Source organism: Salvelinus namaycush, chromosome 12, assembly GCF_016432855.1.
Source record: "Salvelinus namaycush isolate Seneca chromosome 12, SaNama_1.0, whole genome shotgun sequence".
NCBI classification, from domain to species: Eukaryota; Metazoa; Chordata; class Actinopteri; order Salmoniformes; family Salmonidae; genus Salvelinus; species Salvelinus namaycush.
The window spans coordinates 47099329-47113930 of NC_052318.1; the positions used below are offsets into that span (position 1 = coordinate 47099329).

The 14602-nt window shown below is 41.2% G+C and overlaps 1 protein-coding gene across 1 annotated transcript; it reads left to right on the forward strand.

Moving 5' to 3' along the window:
• Positions 1-1584: 1584 nt before the first annotated feature.
• Positions 1585-14235, forward strand: cnot6a (CCR4-NOT transcription complex, subunit 6a). Its single transcript, XM_039005930.1, has 12 exons — positions 1585-1828; positions 5553-5674; positions 5823-6009; positions 7243-7328; positions 7597-7698; positions 7928-7996; positions 8160-8317; positions 8543-8697; positions 8897-9051; positions 9158-9391; positions 9484-9686; positions 9885-14235. The coding sequence occupies exons 2-12, from the start codon at positions 5563-5565 to the stop codon at positions 10095-10097; spliced, it is 1674 nt and encodes a 557-aa protein (XP_038861858.1). The 5' UTR covers positions 1585-1828; positions 5553-5562; the 3' UTR covers positions 10098-14235.
• Positions 14236-14602: the final 367 nt, after the last annotated feature.

Below are 14602 nucleotides of genomic sequence, written 5' to 3' on the forward strand. Positions count from 1 at the left end.
ACTGTTTGTATTTTTTTTTTTTATCCTGTAATGATATCACCCACACCTACACCGTAATCCATTCACTTCCTTGTCTTCCTTCCAGCAATGTATTTTTTTGACAGATGAACAAAAAAAAGCTGATTTGATGGAAAAAATAAGCCAAACAGGGTTGGGGTCCATTCCATTTAAATTACAATCAATTCAGAGAGTATACTGAAATTCAAATTCATGTTTTTTCCCCTATACTTTTCAATTAGGAGAAAATTTGAATTTGGTTTACTTATGAAGTGCCTAGAATTTAAATGGAATTGACCCTAACCCAGAAGCCAAAACATATATATTGTGTCCCCTGGCCATAATATCTTCCTGTATAGCTCTTCTACCATGCTATTACACAAGCTTGTATCTTTATCTGACAGGCAACTGATTTTAAAAGATGTAGAACCTCCATCTCATGCAATCACATGAAATACTGGTAGCATTTAATCAGGGAGAATAACTAACTTGCCTCTCGCTCAATCTGTTGTTTTACTGTCTGATTTTCATGCTTTTGATGTGATCCTTATTATTGCAGATATCATTATCCACAATCTAACTTTAATTGTTTTCTGGAAGGGTGTGGATTGGCTCTGCTGTAATTTAAAACCACCTAATCACAGGCTAAATGTACTGGAGAAGGTCACTCTTTTCTCAGAAACTTTAACCAACTCTGAAAAAGTACCTAACCCCAAACAGATCCATAAGTAACCTTGTTTATCAGTGAAATTCTGAGTAAAGTCGAGAGGGAGGAGAGAAGCCCTAATATTATGACTTTTCTATCTGCATCTAACAGAAGAATCCCTGGAAGATCAGGCTAAGAGTGGGCCTAGAGATGAGCAAATGTAAAAGTAAATATTGTACCACAGTCAGTCTTGGAGATATTTGGGTGTTTGTACCCTGCTCTACTGGCATGCATGCTGCTGTAGGACGATATGACAGAGAACCCAGAGATTCTCCTCCACACACACAGAGAGCGAGAGGTGTGGTGCAGTAGGCTCAATACTCCCACACAGGCATCGTTGTACCTTACCAAAATGCCAGCGGTAAAACAAAATGATGTATCACATACTACCTTTGAGATTAGGAATGATAAATTAACCAGACATTCAGATTTTGCTGAGCATGTATCAGACTTTATGTAAAAGGTGTCTGGGCATATGGGCTTGGGAATTGACAGACCTTGTAATTAACAACATCATCAGGTTACAATTAAAAATGCAGAATATATATTTTTTTTACAGAATTAATGTTTTTGGCTTGATGGATATTGCACAGGCTGTCAGTTCTACCATCTGCGGTTCTCTGCTGCTCCCCACTGGGGCCCGAAAATATTGCAATTATCGTGAGAATAGGACTTTTACAGTTGCTATTGCACTGATTTGGTATACAGTAACCTAGCTACATTTATTTAGCATTACTTTGAGTTTTTGACGCAAGTTTTATGCAAAGGGGATTGAAATGTACTACAGATTAAATTATGTATTAGGCTTTACGATTTTTGAAAACTTCATTTGAAGACTCAGAACCTGTGAACTGTTACACTGTATCGGATGTCCACGAGTTGAATGAAATCATTTAATTCATTTGATCCATCTTCACAACCCATTTTGATGGGAACAACAACCGTTTTGTATGTACCACTACCAGCGTAAACTGTTCGGAAGCAATTACGACGTTGTTATCACAGACCACAAATCTAACGGACGCCATGATTCTTGTTTTCTTTCAGTGGGTAACAGCTGACACGAAGTGAATTAGAAACAAAGGAAACACGCACTCGCCATAGCTGACTGGTATGCTCATACAGGTAAACCATCAAATTCTCATTTAAAGTTACACATTTGTTTAAGCGCACGAAAACAACGTCGTGTGTTTTGTGAGATGTATTAGCTAGCATAGACACCCCACCAGTCAGTTAAATTAACCGAGTTAGCTAGCTAACCAAGCTAGCTAGCTAACAATGGGTACCTAGCGCGCTAGCTGTCAAACTAGCTATCTAAACTCAACTAGCGTTTTAGTTATCAAGCAAATTAGCAAAACGTGCTAATTCACGAGGACATGTTTCCTCGTTAATTATTGATTTATGTTGCGCTAACTAGACTTAAGTCAACTAACGTTAGCTAGCTAGAAGTCGCTGTACTTACGTGGATGTGTACGGGGATTGACGCTTTAGTTAGATACGTTGTCATCTAGCTATCAATTTATCGTCTGCCTGTGTTCTGTGTGGTTTAGTAAATTTAAATGTCGAATATCTTAAAATAAACTAATTTAGCTAACGTTAGATCATAGTTAACGTTTCCGGACGTTAGTTAGATAATTAAACGAGATTAGACTATAATTTGAACGTTACTGTCTGTACCCAGTATGAAAATCAAGTGGAATGGAATAGCCAAAGAGAGCTAGTTAGCTATCATATTTGCTAACGTTTAGTTATTACACAATTTTCGTTTGGATGTTATGTGGTTAATGTTAGGTATACAATGCAAATACTTAGTTAGCTTACCATTAAGTTACCAACTAACGTTAGTGCAGTTAGCTAGCTAACGTTACAGATATCGGGTAAATGTTCAAAACAATAACCACTGCTGAAAAGGGATTTATGCTAACGTTAGCTAGCTACAGCTTGTTTGTAGCTAGCTAGCAAGATCAGCTAGTTTGTGACTTCAATGATTTATTGAAACAAATGTTTGAACGTGCTAACCACAGTATCAACACGAGGACAAGTTGTTTGAGAAAGGTACAGCGATTTTCAGGAACATCCTATTTTTGTCATTACTCGATAGCGCTACTTATCAAGTCTGCTTTTGTTGTGCTTTTGTGGTCGCTCCTAATTTAGCACATGTAGAGCTTGCTGTGTTAGTACAGCCTTCATGTCCCTGCCTGTGTCAATCTGTTCATGTCCCAGTGTTAATCTGAATGTGGCAAATGTGCAAAACAAAAAGTAATGAGTGGCGAATTGTAATAACTTTAGGCTAAACACGGAATTTTATTTTTTACTGGTTTGTACATATTTGGTTAGGAAATAGGAAAACGTATTAGGAAATGTGTTAGACAAGTGGTTCCCAAAATGTTTATAGTCCTGTACCCCTTCAAACATTCAACCTCCAGCTATGTACCCCTTCAAACATTCAACCTCCAGCTGTGTAGCACCAGGGTCAGCGCACTCTGAAATGTTGTTTTTTGGCATCATTGTAAGCCTGCCTCACACACTATACAATACATTTATTAAACATAAGAATGTGTGTTTTGTCACAACCTGGCTCATGGGAAGTGACAAGGAGCTCTTATATATGACGAGGTCACAAATAATAATCATTTTGCTCTTTATTTAGTCATCTTACATATAAAACCTTATTTGTTCATTGAACATTGCGAATAACTCACCACAGGTTAATGAGAAGGGTGTGCTTGGAAGGATGCACATAACTCTGCAATGTTGGGTTGTATTGGAGAGAGTCTGTTTTAAATTATTTCCCACACATAGTCTGTGCCTGTATTTAGTTTTCATGCTGGTGAGGGCCGAGAATCCACTCTCACATAGGTACATGTTTGCAAAGGGCATCAATGTCATAAGTGTTATTTGCCAAGGCAGGATACTCTGAGCGCAGCCCTATCCAGAAATCTGGCAGTGGCTTCTGATTTAAGTTACATTTTTACAGAATGCAGACAGAGAAGAGCTCCAACTTCTTAATCATAGCCTCAGTTTTTCCCGCACATTGAATATAGTTGCGGAGAGTTCCTGTATTCCTAGAATCAGATCATTCAGGGAAGAAATAACATCACCCAGATAGGCCAGTCGTGTGAGAAACTCGTCATCATGCAAGCGGTCAGACAAGTGAAAATTATGGTCAGTAAAAGAGAACTTTAAGCTTGTCTGCTCAGATCATTGCATAGTGCAGAAAATACACGAGAGTTCAGGGGCCTTGCTTTAACAAAGTTAACCATTTTCAGTGTAGTGTCCAAAACGTCCTTCAAGCTGTCAGGCATTCCCTTGGCAGCAAGAGCCTCACGGTGGATGCTGCAGTGTTCCCAGTGGTGTCGGGAGCAACTGCTTCCACGCGCGTTACCACTCCACTATGTCTCCCTGTCATGGCTTTTGTGCCATCAGTACACATACCAACACATCTTGACCACCAAAGTCTATTTGATGTCACAAAGCTGTCCAGTACTTAAAAAATACCCTATCCTCTTGTCCTGGTTTCCAGTGGTTTGCAGAAGAGGATGTCCTCCTTAATTGACCCCCCCATAAACGTAACGGACATATACCAGGAGCTTTGCCAGGGCTGCCACGTCTGACTCATCCAGCTGTAACGCATAGCTTGTATGCGCACTTGCTTGTATGCAAAGCAGTAATTGTTTCAAAACATCTCCTGCCATGTCACTGATGTGTCATGAAACAGTGTTGTTTGATGAAGGAATTGTCTGTGTAGTTTTTTTTGGCCTTTCCCCCAGCATTGTCCCAGCCATATCCACAGCAGCAGGAATAATTAAGTCCTCCACAATAGTATGGGGCTTGCCTCCTAGCCACTCGGTAGCTCACCATATAAGACGCTTCTAGCCCCTTCTTATTAATGGTATCTGTTGCTTATATATATGTCTTACTACTCAAATCCTCTTAATTCTCGCTCAAACTCCTGTGGCTTATTTTTCAAGTTGGCATGTTTTATTTCTAAATGTCTGTGCAAGAGTGAAGGGTTTCATCGAGTTGTGAGATAGCCACAGTGTGTTATGTGCAAAAGTACTGAGGAAAGGCACTACTCCCAATATAAGTGAACCCCAAACCAATGTAGTTCTCATCGTATTTGCGCCTCTTCGATGGTCCAATGTCCCTGTCTGTTGTCCTGTGCTTTCCAGGGCAAGGGGGCAGTAGCTCTTCGGCTGCATCAAATTCACAACTGCCAATGCTAGCTGGCCTAACAACAAATGTAGAATTACTGATGCTAGCATTGGATATGCTCGTGGAAGCAGAACAACTTGTGTCGTCGACAGGTGCAGGTTTAGTATTGCTGGTAGTAACAGTACTACCAGTAGAGCTGGTATGGGTCTCTATGGACGCAGGCCTTTTTTTTAAGCATTTATCCTTTTTTCGAGCAAACTGAATGAGCAGCAGCTACGTTTGGCTTTATAACAGACCGTTAGTGGAATTCCTGCGAGAGAGTAACGGTTAATGTGATTGGATGTTAATTATTTGACTAAGCTACCTGTATTTGATATTGTGTTATTTCGCTGAACACTAGATGGTTCGAGGCTACTCGGGTGAGGGGGAAAAAAACTCACCCAAATGTATAGCCCCGTTGGAAAATATAAATGGACTGTTTTTGAAAATGTGAAGGTAAATATATATTTTATTTGGCGTACCCCCGACGGCATTGCGCGTTCCCCAGTTTGGGAAACAATTAGTCTTACACAGGTTATGTCAGTCAATCTCTAGGATGTATCTAAGAGGGTATGGTTTCAAATCGACCATGCAATGTTTCTGGTTCAACATTTTGTTTCAAATTGATCATGCAATCTGTTTTTGTGTTTTTCAGTATTATAGGGATGCCCAAGGAAAAATATGATCCGCCAGACCCAAGGCGGATGTACACAATAATGTCCACTGAGGAGGCAGCCAATGGGAAGAAGTCATACTGGGCTGAGCTCGAAATTAGTGGTGAGTGCTGGTGGGGGGGGATGGCTTCCACATGTTGTCCTAATAGGTGTATTCTTTATTTCCATTTAAATTGAGTAAGGCTATTTCTGTACTCCTGTTTTCACTGAGTCACTCTCTTGTCCCCTGGTTTCCCCACTTGTTTCGGCAGGTAAAGTGAGGAGTCTGAGCACCTCATTATGGACGTTGACTCACCTCACTGCTCTTCACATCGGCGATAACTCCCTCTCTCGTATCCCGCCCGATATTGCCAAACTTCAAAACCTGGTGTACCTGGACCTCTCATCCAACAAGATCAGGAGCCTGCCCGCCGAGCTTGGCAACATGGTGTCTCTCAGGTCAGTCATAGTGCAAGTTGAATTGTGTCCATTGTAGGCTAAGTGTTGTTTACTCTGCTAGTTTGGAGAACCGACATTGCTGTGTCTTCCACGTGAGAAATGATTTGCACTAAAAGCTGATGATTGGGCCTGTTAAAGACAGGAGTTTGCTGTTCTTCAATAGCGTAGTAATTTAACCAGGTTTCTATTTAATTTAAACCCTTTCACAGTTCATGCTTCGAACCCTTTTGTTTTGAGCTATTTACGCTATAATTGGAAATGTTAAGTGTGTTGTTCATCTAATCAACAATGCCATTTCAGCATCCCTAGGGGATTTGGGCTGAGAGCACATTCTATAAAGTAGACGGATGAAGAGCCATTTCAGCCTCCCATGCGTGGTATTAGACCTCTGTTCCCCACTGTGATTGAAATTGGTAATAGCTAGTTACTCTGTTTCAAGGAAATGTATGTTTTTGTTTGTATCGTTCTTGTGTATGCCCTCTCCTGCACCTGTCCCTCAATGACAAATTGCTCATTAACTGGCTGAGTAGACATGGAAATGGCCTGAACAGATACTTATTGATTGACATGCTGACTAGACCGGGTGCGTGCACCATCACCATGTTGATTTTGTCCATCCACACCAGACGCAATCAGGACACGCAGGTTAAAATATCAATACGAACTCTGAACCAACTATATTCATTTGGGGACAGGTTGAAACACATTAAACATTCATGGACATTTAGCTAGCTAGCTTGCTGTTGGTAACTAATTTGTCCTGTGATATCAACATTGGATTGTTATTTTACCTGAAATGCACAAGGTCAATTTTTTTCCCCTGTATCATTGTAGAATTTTGAGTCACACAAAATCCTGTGTTCTCTACTCCGACAATTAATCCACAGATAAAAGGGGGAACCTAGTTAGTTTCTAGTAATCTCTCCTCCTTCAGTCTTCTTCTGTGGACTTTATATGGCTGTTGGCAACCAACTTTAAGGTGTGTTTCCGCTACCGACTGGTGTGTGGACCTCAGTTCATCTTTCAATCACCCACGTGGGTATATGTTCCTAAAAACCAAGTTCTATTTTAGTGCCTTGGTACGCAGACGCTTGTTGATGCGCGCAGCAGTTTGGGTGAAATGGAGAAAGCGGTCACTTGTGTGAATACTTGAATGTTGTCTTCTGAATCTTGACCTATTGCTCTCTACTGTCTCTAGCCTTCTAAAACATGTCTGTCTTACCTCTTCCACAGGGAACTTCTTTTAAACAATAACCAGTTGCGGGTTCTACCTTTTGAGCTTGGAAAGCTGTTTAAGTTACAAACACTGGGGTTAAAAGGTAAGCTTTCCCTGATAGTCATTACGTTTTGGCATCGAAGTTGATTATTTGAAGCTGGTCTTTCTGTTCATGGAGTCTTAAACTTGCATGCAGATTCCATTGACCCTGCATTTTCAGTTTTTATAATAATCTGTTTATGCTGATTTGGTTGCACATCCAATTGATTTCTAGAGTAGAAGTCATAGAATGATAGATGTCATTGTTTTCATTCTGTATCATTGAATCTGTGTAATATCTAATTTCTTTACACTGTATCCTCCTCCTGCAGGAAACCCACTTGCACAAGAAATATTGAACCTCTACCAGGAGCATGATGGCACGAGGAAACTGCTCAACTACCTTCTGGACAATCTGGCAGGAACCAAACGAGGTAAGTTCAAATACAGGAAAAGCATATTGTTGTTTTGAATTGAGTGAGAAAAATAAGTTCTTATTTTCTTTGAAATTTGGTGAATGGAATGACTTGGGTCCGTCAGTTGATCTTGATGATCATATTCAAGTGGTCACTATGAAGTTGTATTTATTCTCCTTTGAATCACTCATAATGGTATTTTGGGGAGCAGTGTAAGGATTACTAATTTTTCCCCTCTCTGTCGCAGTCAACTCCGAGCAACCCCCACCCAGATCATGGATTGTCATGGCCGAGCCTGACCGGGCACGAACAGCAGGTAACTAACTCATCCACCGTTACAAATCACTTGCAACACCTATTCAAAGTCGCAGACATCAACACAAAGAACATTGTGTGTGTGTGTGTTATTGATCATGTTCGGAGCCCTAATGAGAGACTGTAGCATAATCTCATGTCTGCGTCCCTCTGTCCTGTTCTAGCCTTGTTTTCTGTGATGTGCTACAACGTGCTGTGTGATAAGTATGCCACGCGCCAGCTCTACGGCTACTGCCCCTCCTGGGCCCTTAACTGGGAGTACAGGAAGAAGTCCATCATGCAGGAGATCATGAATTGCAACGCTGACATCATTAGCCTACAGGTGGGCAGACAGATGCTGATGCGATTTGATACTGAAAGTTACAATGAATTATAGGACACATGCGCGGTACAATCGGTCTAGCATTTAAGGCGTTGTCTTACGTCAGAGAGCACGGCGGCCGTGTTGCGGTTGCGATGTCATCTCCATAGTTACAGGTCATATACTTTGAATAATGCACCTTCAAGATTAAGATGAACCTGAATTGTCCTGGTTTTTGCTGAACAGGAAGTGGAAACAGAGCAGTACTACAACTACTTCCTACCGGAGCTGAAGGACCAGGGTTACGAGGGCTTTTTCAGCCCCAAGTCCCGCGCCAGGACCATGTCCGAGTGTGACCGCAAGCATGTGGACGGCTGCGCCATATTTTACAGAACCGAAAAGTGAGTTGACGCCACACTGCCACCTGTCAGTCTTGATTAGATCATGAGTTCAAGTATGTTTAAGACATTTGCTCTGTATATAGTGTTTCAGAGGTGTAATGATTCTAAATTCAGCCATTACAGAAAAGCCTTTTAAGCTGTCCCAGAGGCAGCACAGTGCACTCACCTGTCTCTTCTGCCTCTCCTCTCTGCTGTCTAGGTTCAGCCTGGTGCAGAAACACACGGTGGAGTTCAACCAGCTGGCTATGGCGAACTCTGAGGGCTCAGAGGCCATGCTCAACAGAGTCATGACCAAGGACAACATTGGTGTGGCCGCTCTTCTAGAGGTGCGCAAGGAGATGATGGAGCAGTCTGGTGAGTCTCTCAGACTACACATACGCCAGCGAAAAAGTATTAATTCCATATGGCTTAAATGTTTCCATGTCAAAACGCTGGTGTTGTCCAATGTGTGTTTGTCTAGTGGGGAAGTCTCTGCACGGCATGGAGAAACAGCTCCTCCTGGTGGCCAACGCCCACATGCACTGGGACCCGGCGTACTCCGACGTCAAGGTGGTCCAGACCGTCATGTTCCTGTCTGAGGTGAAAAACATAGTGGAGAAGGCCACGCGCAGCCTCAAGCTCTCCTCAGTCTCCGGGGAGACAAATGCCGTCCCACTCGTCCTGTGTGCTGACCTCAACTCACTGCCCGACTCTGGTGTGTACTGGGTCAGCTGAAAATCGAGTGCGTGTACTCTACTGTAGTGCCTTTTCTGTAATTCCTGGTGATCTGTGTGTGTCTGCGTGCAGGTGTGGTGGAGTACCTGAGCTCGGGCGGAGTGGACAGCACCCACAAGGACTTCAAGGAGCTTCGCTACATCGACAGCCTGACCAACTTCAACTGCAACGGCAAGAATGGCACGTCCAACGGCAGGATCACCCACAGCTTCAAGCTGAAGAGTGCCTACGAAAACGGCCTGATGCCTTACACCAACTACACCTTCGACTTCAAGGTGAGACTGTCACATTCATGTCTTCCCTCTTCTGTATATCGCTCTTTTTGCGTCGGTGTAAAATTTGTGCTCCAGTGTTTGTGAGCTGTTCTAAAAGACTGGGTTATTACGAAAGCTTGGGTCACACCGGTGAATAATTTTCTCCCAGCCGGGGATGTGAATATATCGCCATCTAACGTGCTTTTCCTCTCTGTGCAGGGCATCATTGACTACATCTTCTACTCTCAGCCTACGCTCAATGTGTTGGGGGTTTTGGGTCCTCTGGATCCTCACTGGCTCCATGAGAACAATATCAGCGGCTGTCCCCACCCCCACATCCCCTCCGATCACTTCTCCCTGTTTGCACAACTGGAGCTGCTCCTCTCCTACCCGTCATCAGTCAACGGAATCCACCTGCCAGGGCGCAGGTAGTTCTCCGAGCCACAAGAGGGAGCTGTTGCTCCAACCTCGTTCTATTTTTCCTGCAAAGTCGACAAACACATTCTGTATCAATCAAAATACAATAATAGGAGTGGGATATGGCCAGCATTTTTCCCCCATGGATTTTAACTGAAGCAAAAGTTCACGACGATCTCAACAATACGTCTATCACATTTTCTGGGCACAATTTAATGTTGTATATTTCTTTCACACCGTATCCCACGTAGCAGTCCTGGGTGTTTCGTTTTTACGTAACCTGCAGATAAATTGTTGAATTGTGTGGCAATACCATCAGGCCCACAGGGAGTGCATGCATCTGTAGAGTATTTTCCCACCTCTTATCACCAGTGAGAGATTTTGTTACGGGGGGATTCTTCATGTCAAAAGCAAGAGCTGGTGACTAACGGCGAGTAAACTGTAGGCTATAAAAAATAGTTGCACACTATATTAAGGGTAATTGATTGTGTAAACCAACGTTTTGGTGTTAGTACCACAGTGCCGAAATGTTGGTGGTTTACCCAATAAATTACTGGGAGTGTGTGTGCGTATGTGTATATACACACACACATGTATGTGTGGCTCTCTTTATATCCTATAGGGATTGTTCATGTCACCACAGTCCAGTCAGAGCAAGCGGCAAAATCTCAAGACGCCACCAATCAACTAGATAAACCCACAAGGCCGATATACCAGCTTTAACCAGAGTCAGTCTCAGCCGCTCCAAATCCATTCCCTAGCATTGCCGTATCTTGCCATAAAGAGTGTAGTAGGTTTGGAGGTGCTGGAGAGAGCAGGCCAAACGTTGCACTTTTGCACTCGCTGCTTCTGAGACCACCTCTCCGGGTGCTAAAAGCCTGTCCTCTAGCTCAGCGGCTCCATTTTATACTGAGTGGTGCAATCGCTCTGTGCAGCTAAAGCACAAAGGCATTTTCAAACCTCCTCTTTGAAAGACTACTGTAAAATGTCTATTTCAGTGTATGATGCTAGGATGATAATACGTGTAACTTATCTAGACTCATAGCATTAACACCTCGGACTGGTTCTGTTTTTTATGGCCTAATCACAAATCTGAACATCATCGCAAAATGAAGCGACTGCCTTTTTAATATTGCAATGCAATTTTACCTTAGTCACGTGCCATAGAGCCATTTTGAATCTAGCATCAGATATAAAAATGTTACAAAAACCACCAGTCATTCACTGGGAATGACCTTTAGTGATCCTTAGCAATGGGGCTTAGGGATTTAGAAAGGGAAAAATGGTCACAGTCAGTCTGACTTGGCAGCTTCCAAACAGGTTGTCTTATGGAATTGAGCAGGGGCCAACTTGCTTTAAATCACAAATGGTTTAAAGCAGGGTGGACATCCCCCCCCCCCCCCCCCCCCCACACAAAAAAAAAATGCTCAGACAGATCTGTGGTGCTGTCTTTTAGGCCAGTAGCAAACCTTCCATTACAAAGACATCCACTCTTTAATCCAGGGTTATTCCTCTCCATTACTAATAGCTATTTGTTTGATACAGGAACTTGGGCTAAAATTGATTGTATATGAACTGCAGAAGTCCTAATACACTGCATTATTTTGTACCTGTAAGTATGGTCAGATTTGGAGAAAAATGATTGTATTGTAAATTAAGGCTAAATTTGTATCCATTTTAATTGTTTAAAGTTAAGAAAATGTAAAAGACCAGCTTGTACAAAAAACGAAACAATAGAGGTTTTTTCAGGTTTCCGCCGTTGCAAGTTGCACTTGACCAGGTTACATTTTCCCGGTTTAACCACTTTTTTTAAATTGAATGCATTTCAGAGGCAGGTTTCTGGCTATTTTCTCACATCTGTCTTTGGAATTTGCAGTAAAACATAAAACGTGCCTCCCTGATTCTGTTCTCTAATGCACTGCCAGTGCTATCAGTGAACACCTGAACAGCTTCCTATTTTTCTCAAATTGAAAACACCGTTAGAATAATTTTTTTTTTGTATTAGCTATCAAACATATTTTCTCCTTGTCTCACTTAGTTGATATTTTAGAGTAATCGGGTAAAGTGGCTGTTTTTGCTGGGCTTTAAAAAAATGTTCAGCTTAAACTATAAGCCGCTCTTGTCTCTTAACGTGTTTTAGATCGGTTTTTATCATGTCCTTTGTTTTGTCTTTTCGAGGAACCCGATCATGCAGAGGTCCATACTTGGAAGCCTCCCCCTCTTCCTCAGTCTAGTGTAAAATAGTTGTATCTAGAGCCACTGACTCCAACTCAGGCAATTCTCTTAAAATGTTGTTTCATTTTTGAGGTGTTTTCGTATGTCTACTGCTAGACCACAGTGATATATTCTATTGTCTCTAGTGCCATTTGATGCATTCTACTTCAAGGCCAATTGTTAAGTCCACTTATATACTGTACAGGAAAATATCAAGGTAAAAAATGAACTAAAGGGGGCATAAAATGTTATTCATAAATATTGCTCTGAGCTTGTTGTGAGCCAGCGCTATGGCGTGGCCCAGCTTGTTTCCTAACCACAGTAAGATCAGCTACATGAAAAAATATGATCCGTTTTAAATTATTGATATTTTCTCTTAAGGCTAATTTGCGTGTTTTGTTGTGCTCTCCTGAATTCAGTTTTTTTATTCAATGGATTGACAAGCACTTATTGTAGATCACTAGTGCAGCTACTCATGTGGCTTTTTTTAAAATGATACTTTTGCTGTTTTGTAAAAGCCAATTTTTTATGAATTTTACCAAGCAGGAGAAAACGGAAAGGGTTCCGTCTTGGTCCTTTTGTTGTCCCTTTCAATTTTCCACCATCCTCTTTTGTTTTACATCAAAATCAATGTATCTGGTTAATTATATTAGATTGCTGATGGTGTTGTAGCTAAAAAGAGATTTTTTTTGTTGTAAATTGTGAATAAATTGTATCACGTTTCCTTTCATGAATTGTTTGTGTATCATGACAAATGTATGATTGGTTTGTCTGTCTTTTCTCATAGTTTTTCTTTTGTAATTCTCAAACCAAATTTATTTTTGTGATAATGTTGGCACACTGAATTATAGATTTATATGGTTGCTAACTTTTGATTTAAGAGAACATGATTTGAACAGTATTTTAAACAATTGACAAACATCCTAGAGAACAGTCACAGATAAAAGATTTGTCATTGTCACCAAATTATATTCTCCAACTTTTAGCTGTATAGAACCTTGTTATCGGATGTGGGTTTTGGTTAGGTAGAGTGTCGGGTAGTAGCCAATGTTGACGAGATGGCTGGTGTAAAAGACTCTTTGCTTGTAGATGTGCAGCATTTTGAGGTTCCGCTGATTTAGCCAACATTTATGACCATTTGACCCATACATTATTCCCCTGCTGTTTGATCTGTTGGCAGACCCTAGACTAGATGGTGGGAATGGAGATGTTTGGCAGGCACTAGTCACGGCCTAGTTTACTAACATCATTTAGGCCCAACTAATCCCTGGCAATGTAGGTATCTTGCCTTCACCTCTGTTACGTTTGATAACTGGTGCATCTAGTCCACCACAGTCCTAGTTCATAGGCAAAATATGAATTTGATGTGACTGTCAGATAATTGGCACTCAGTCTTTATGTATAGTTTACCCAAACTTGGCAATAATAATAATTAAAACGTTCAACTTTTTTGAATTTCTTGTTTTGTAATGCTTTGGCAGAATTTACAATTACCTGTCTTTTCCATTTGAATCTGTCTCCTTTTCATGGACCTTTCTCAATCTGTTTACCATTCTCTCTTAAGTAGAAGTAGTAATGCAATGGTTAGGTTTGTGGCCAGCTGAAAGTTAAGTGTATAGAGGTAATGTGTCACTATGTAATGCACTGGACCAACTCTTGTTTACCAGTTATGGAATACCAGCAACACACTTGCACAATGTTTTAAAGAGTTATGTATTTGAAGAAAAATATAGATATATAAAACATGGCAGCTGTTTTTAATGTAATATTAGGACATGTACAGCAACCTAATGGTAAACCATGGTCTTCATTATTTCACTGTTATCCTCTAGTCTTGGTTCTCTTGAGTAGTCGTGTTTATACCAGGGTCAGCTTGTTTCCTTTACACCTCTGTATTTTTTTTCCTACTTCTGGTTGACTATAAAATTCTATATCTGTTTGTCCTTGTGTACTGTATTTATTGTGTGCGTGTCCTACACCCGAGTGAGTGAATCAATGACTGTGTGGTAATCTCTCATGGACAGATAAAACGGTCGTCACTAGTTGCCACAAAGTCATAAACCCAACCCCTTTTCTACAATTTGTCTTCTAAAAATTTGATTTTAAACCTAACCTTAACCACGCCACACTGCTAACCTTATGCCTAAACCTAACCTTAAATCAAGAACAAAAAGCACATTTTTGTTTTCATGAATTAAAAAAATCTAGCCATTTTTTGAGTTTGGCTGTTGTAGCTAGTGACAACCAGATGAAATGTCGAATCTGTCAAGGCTTAGAATTTTTTTGATTACGAGCAGCAGTAGTTC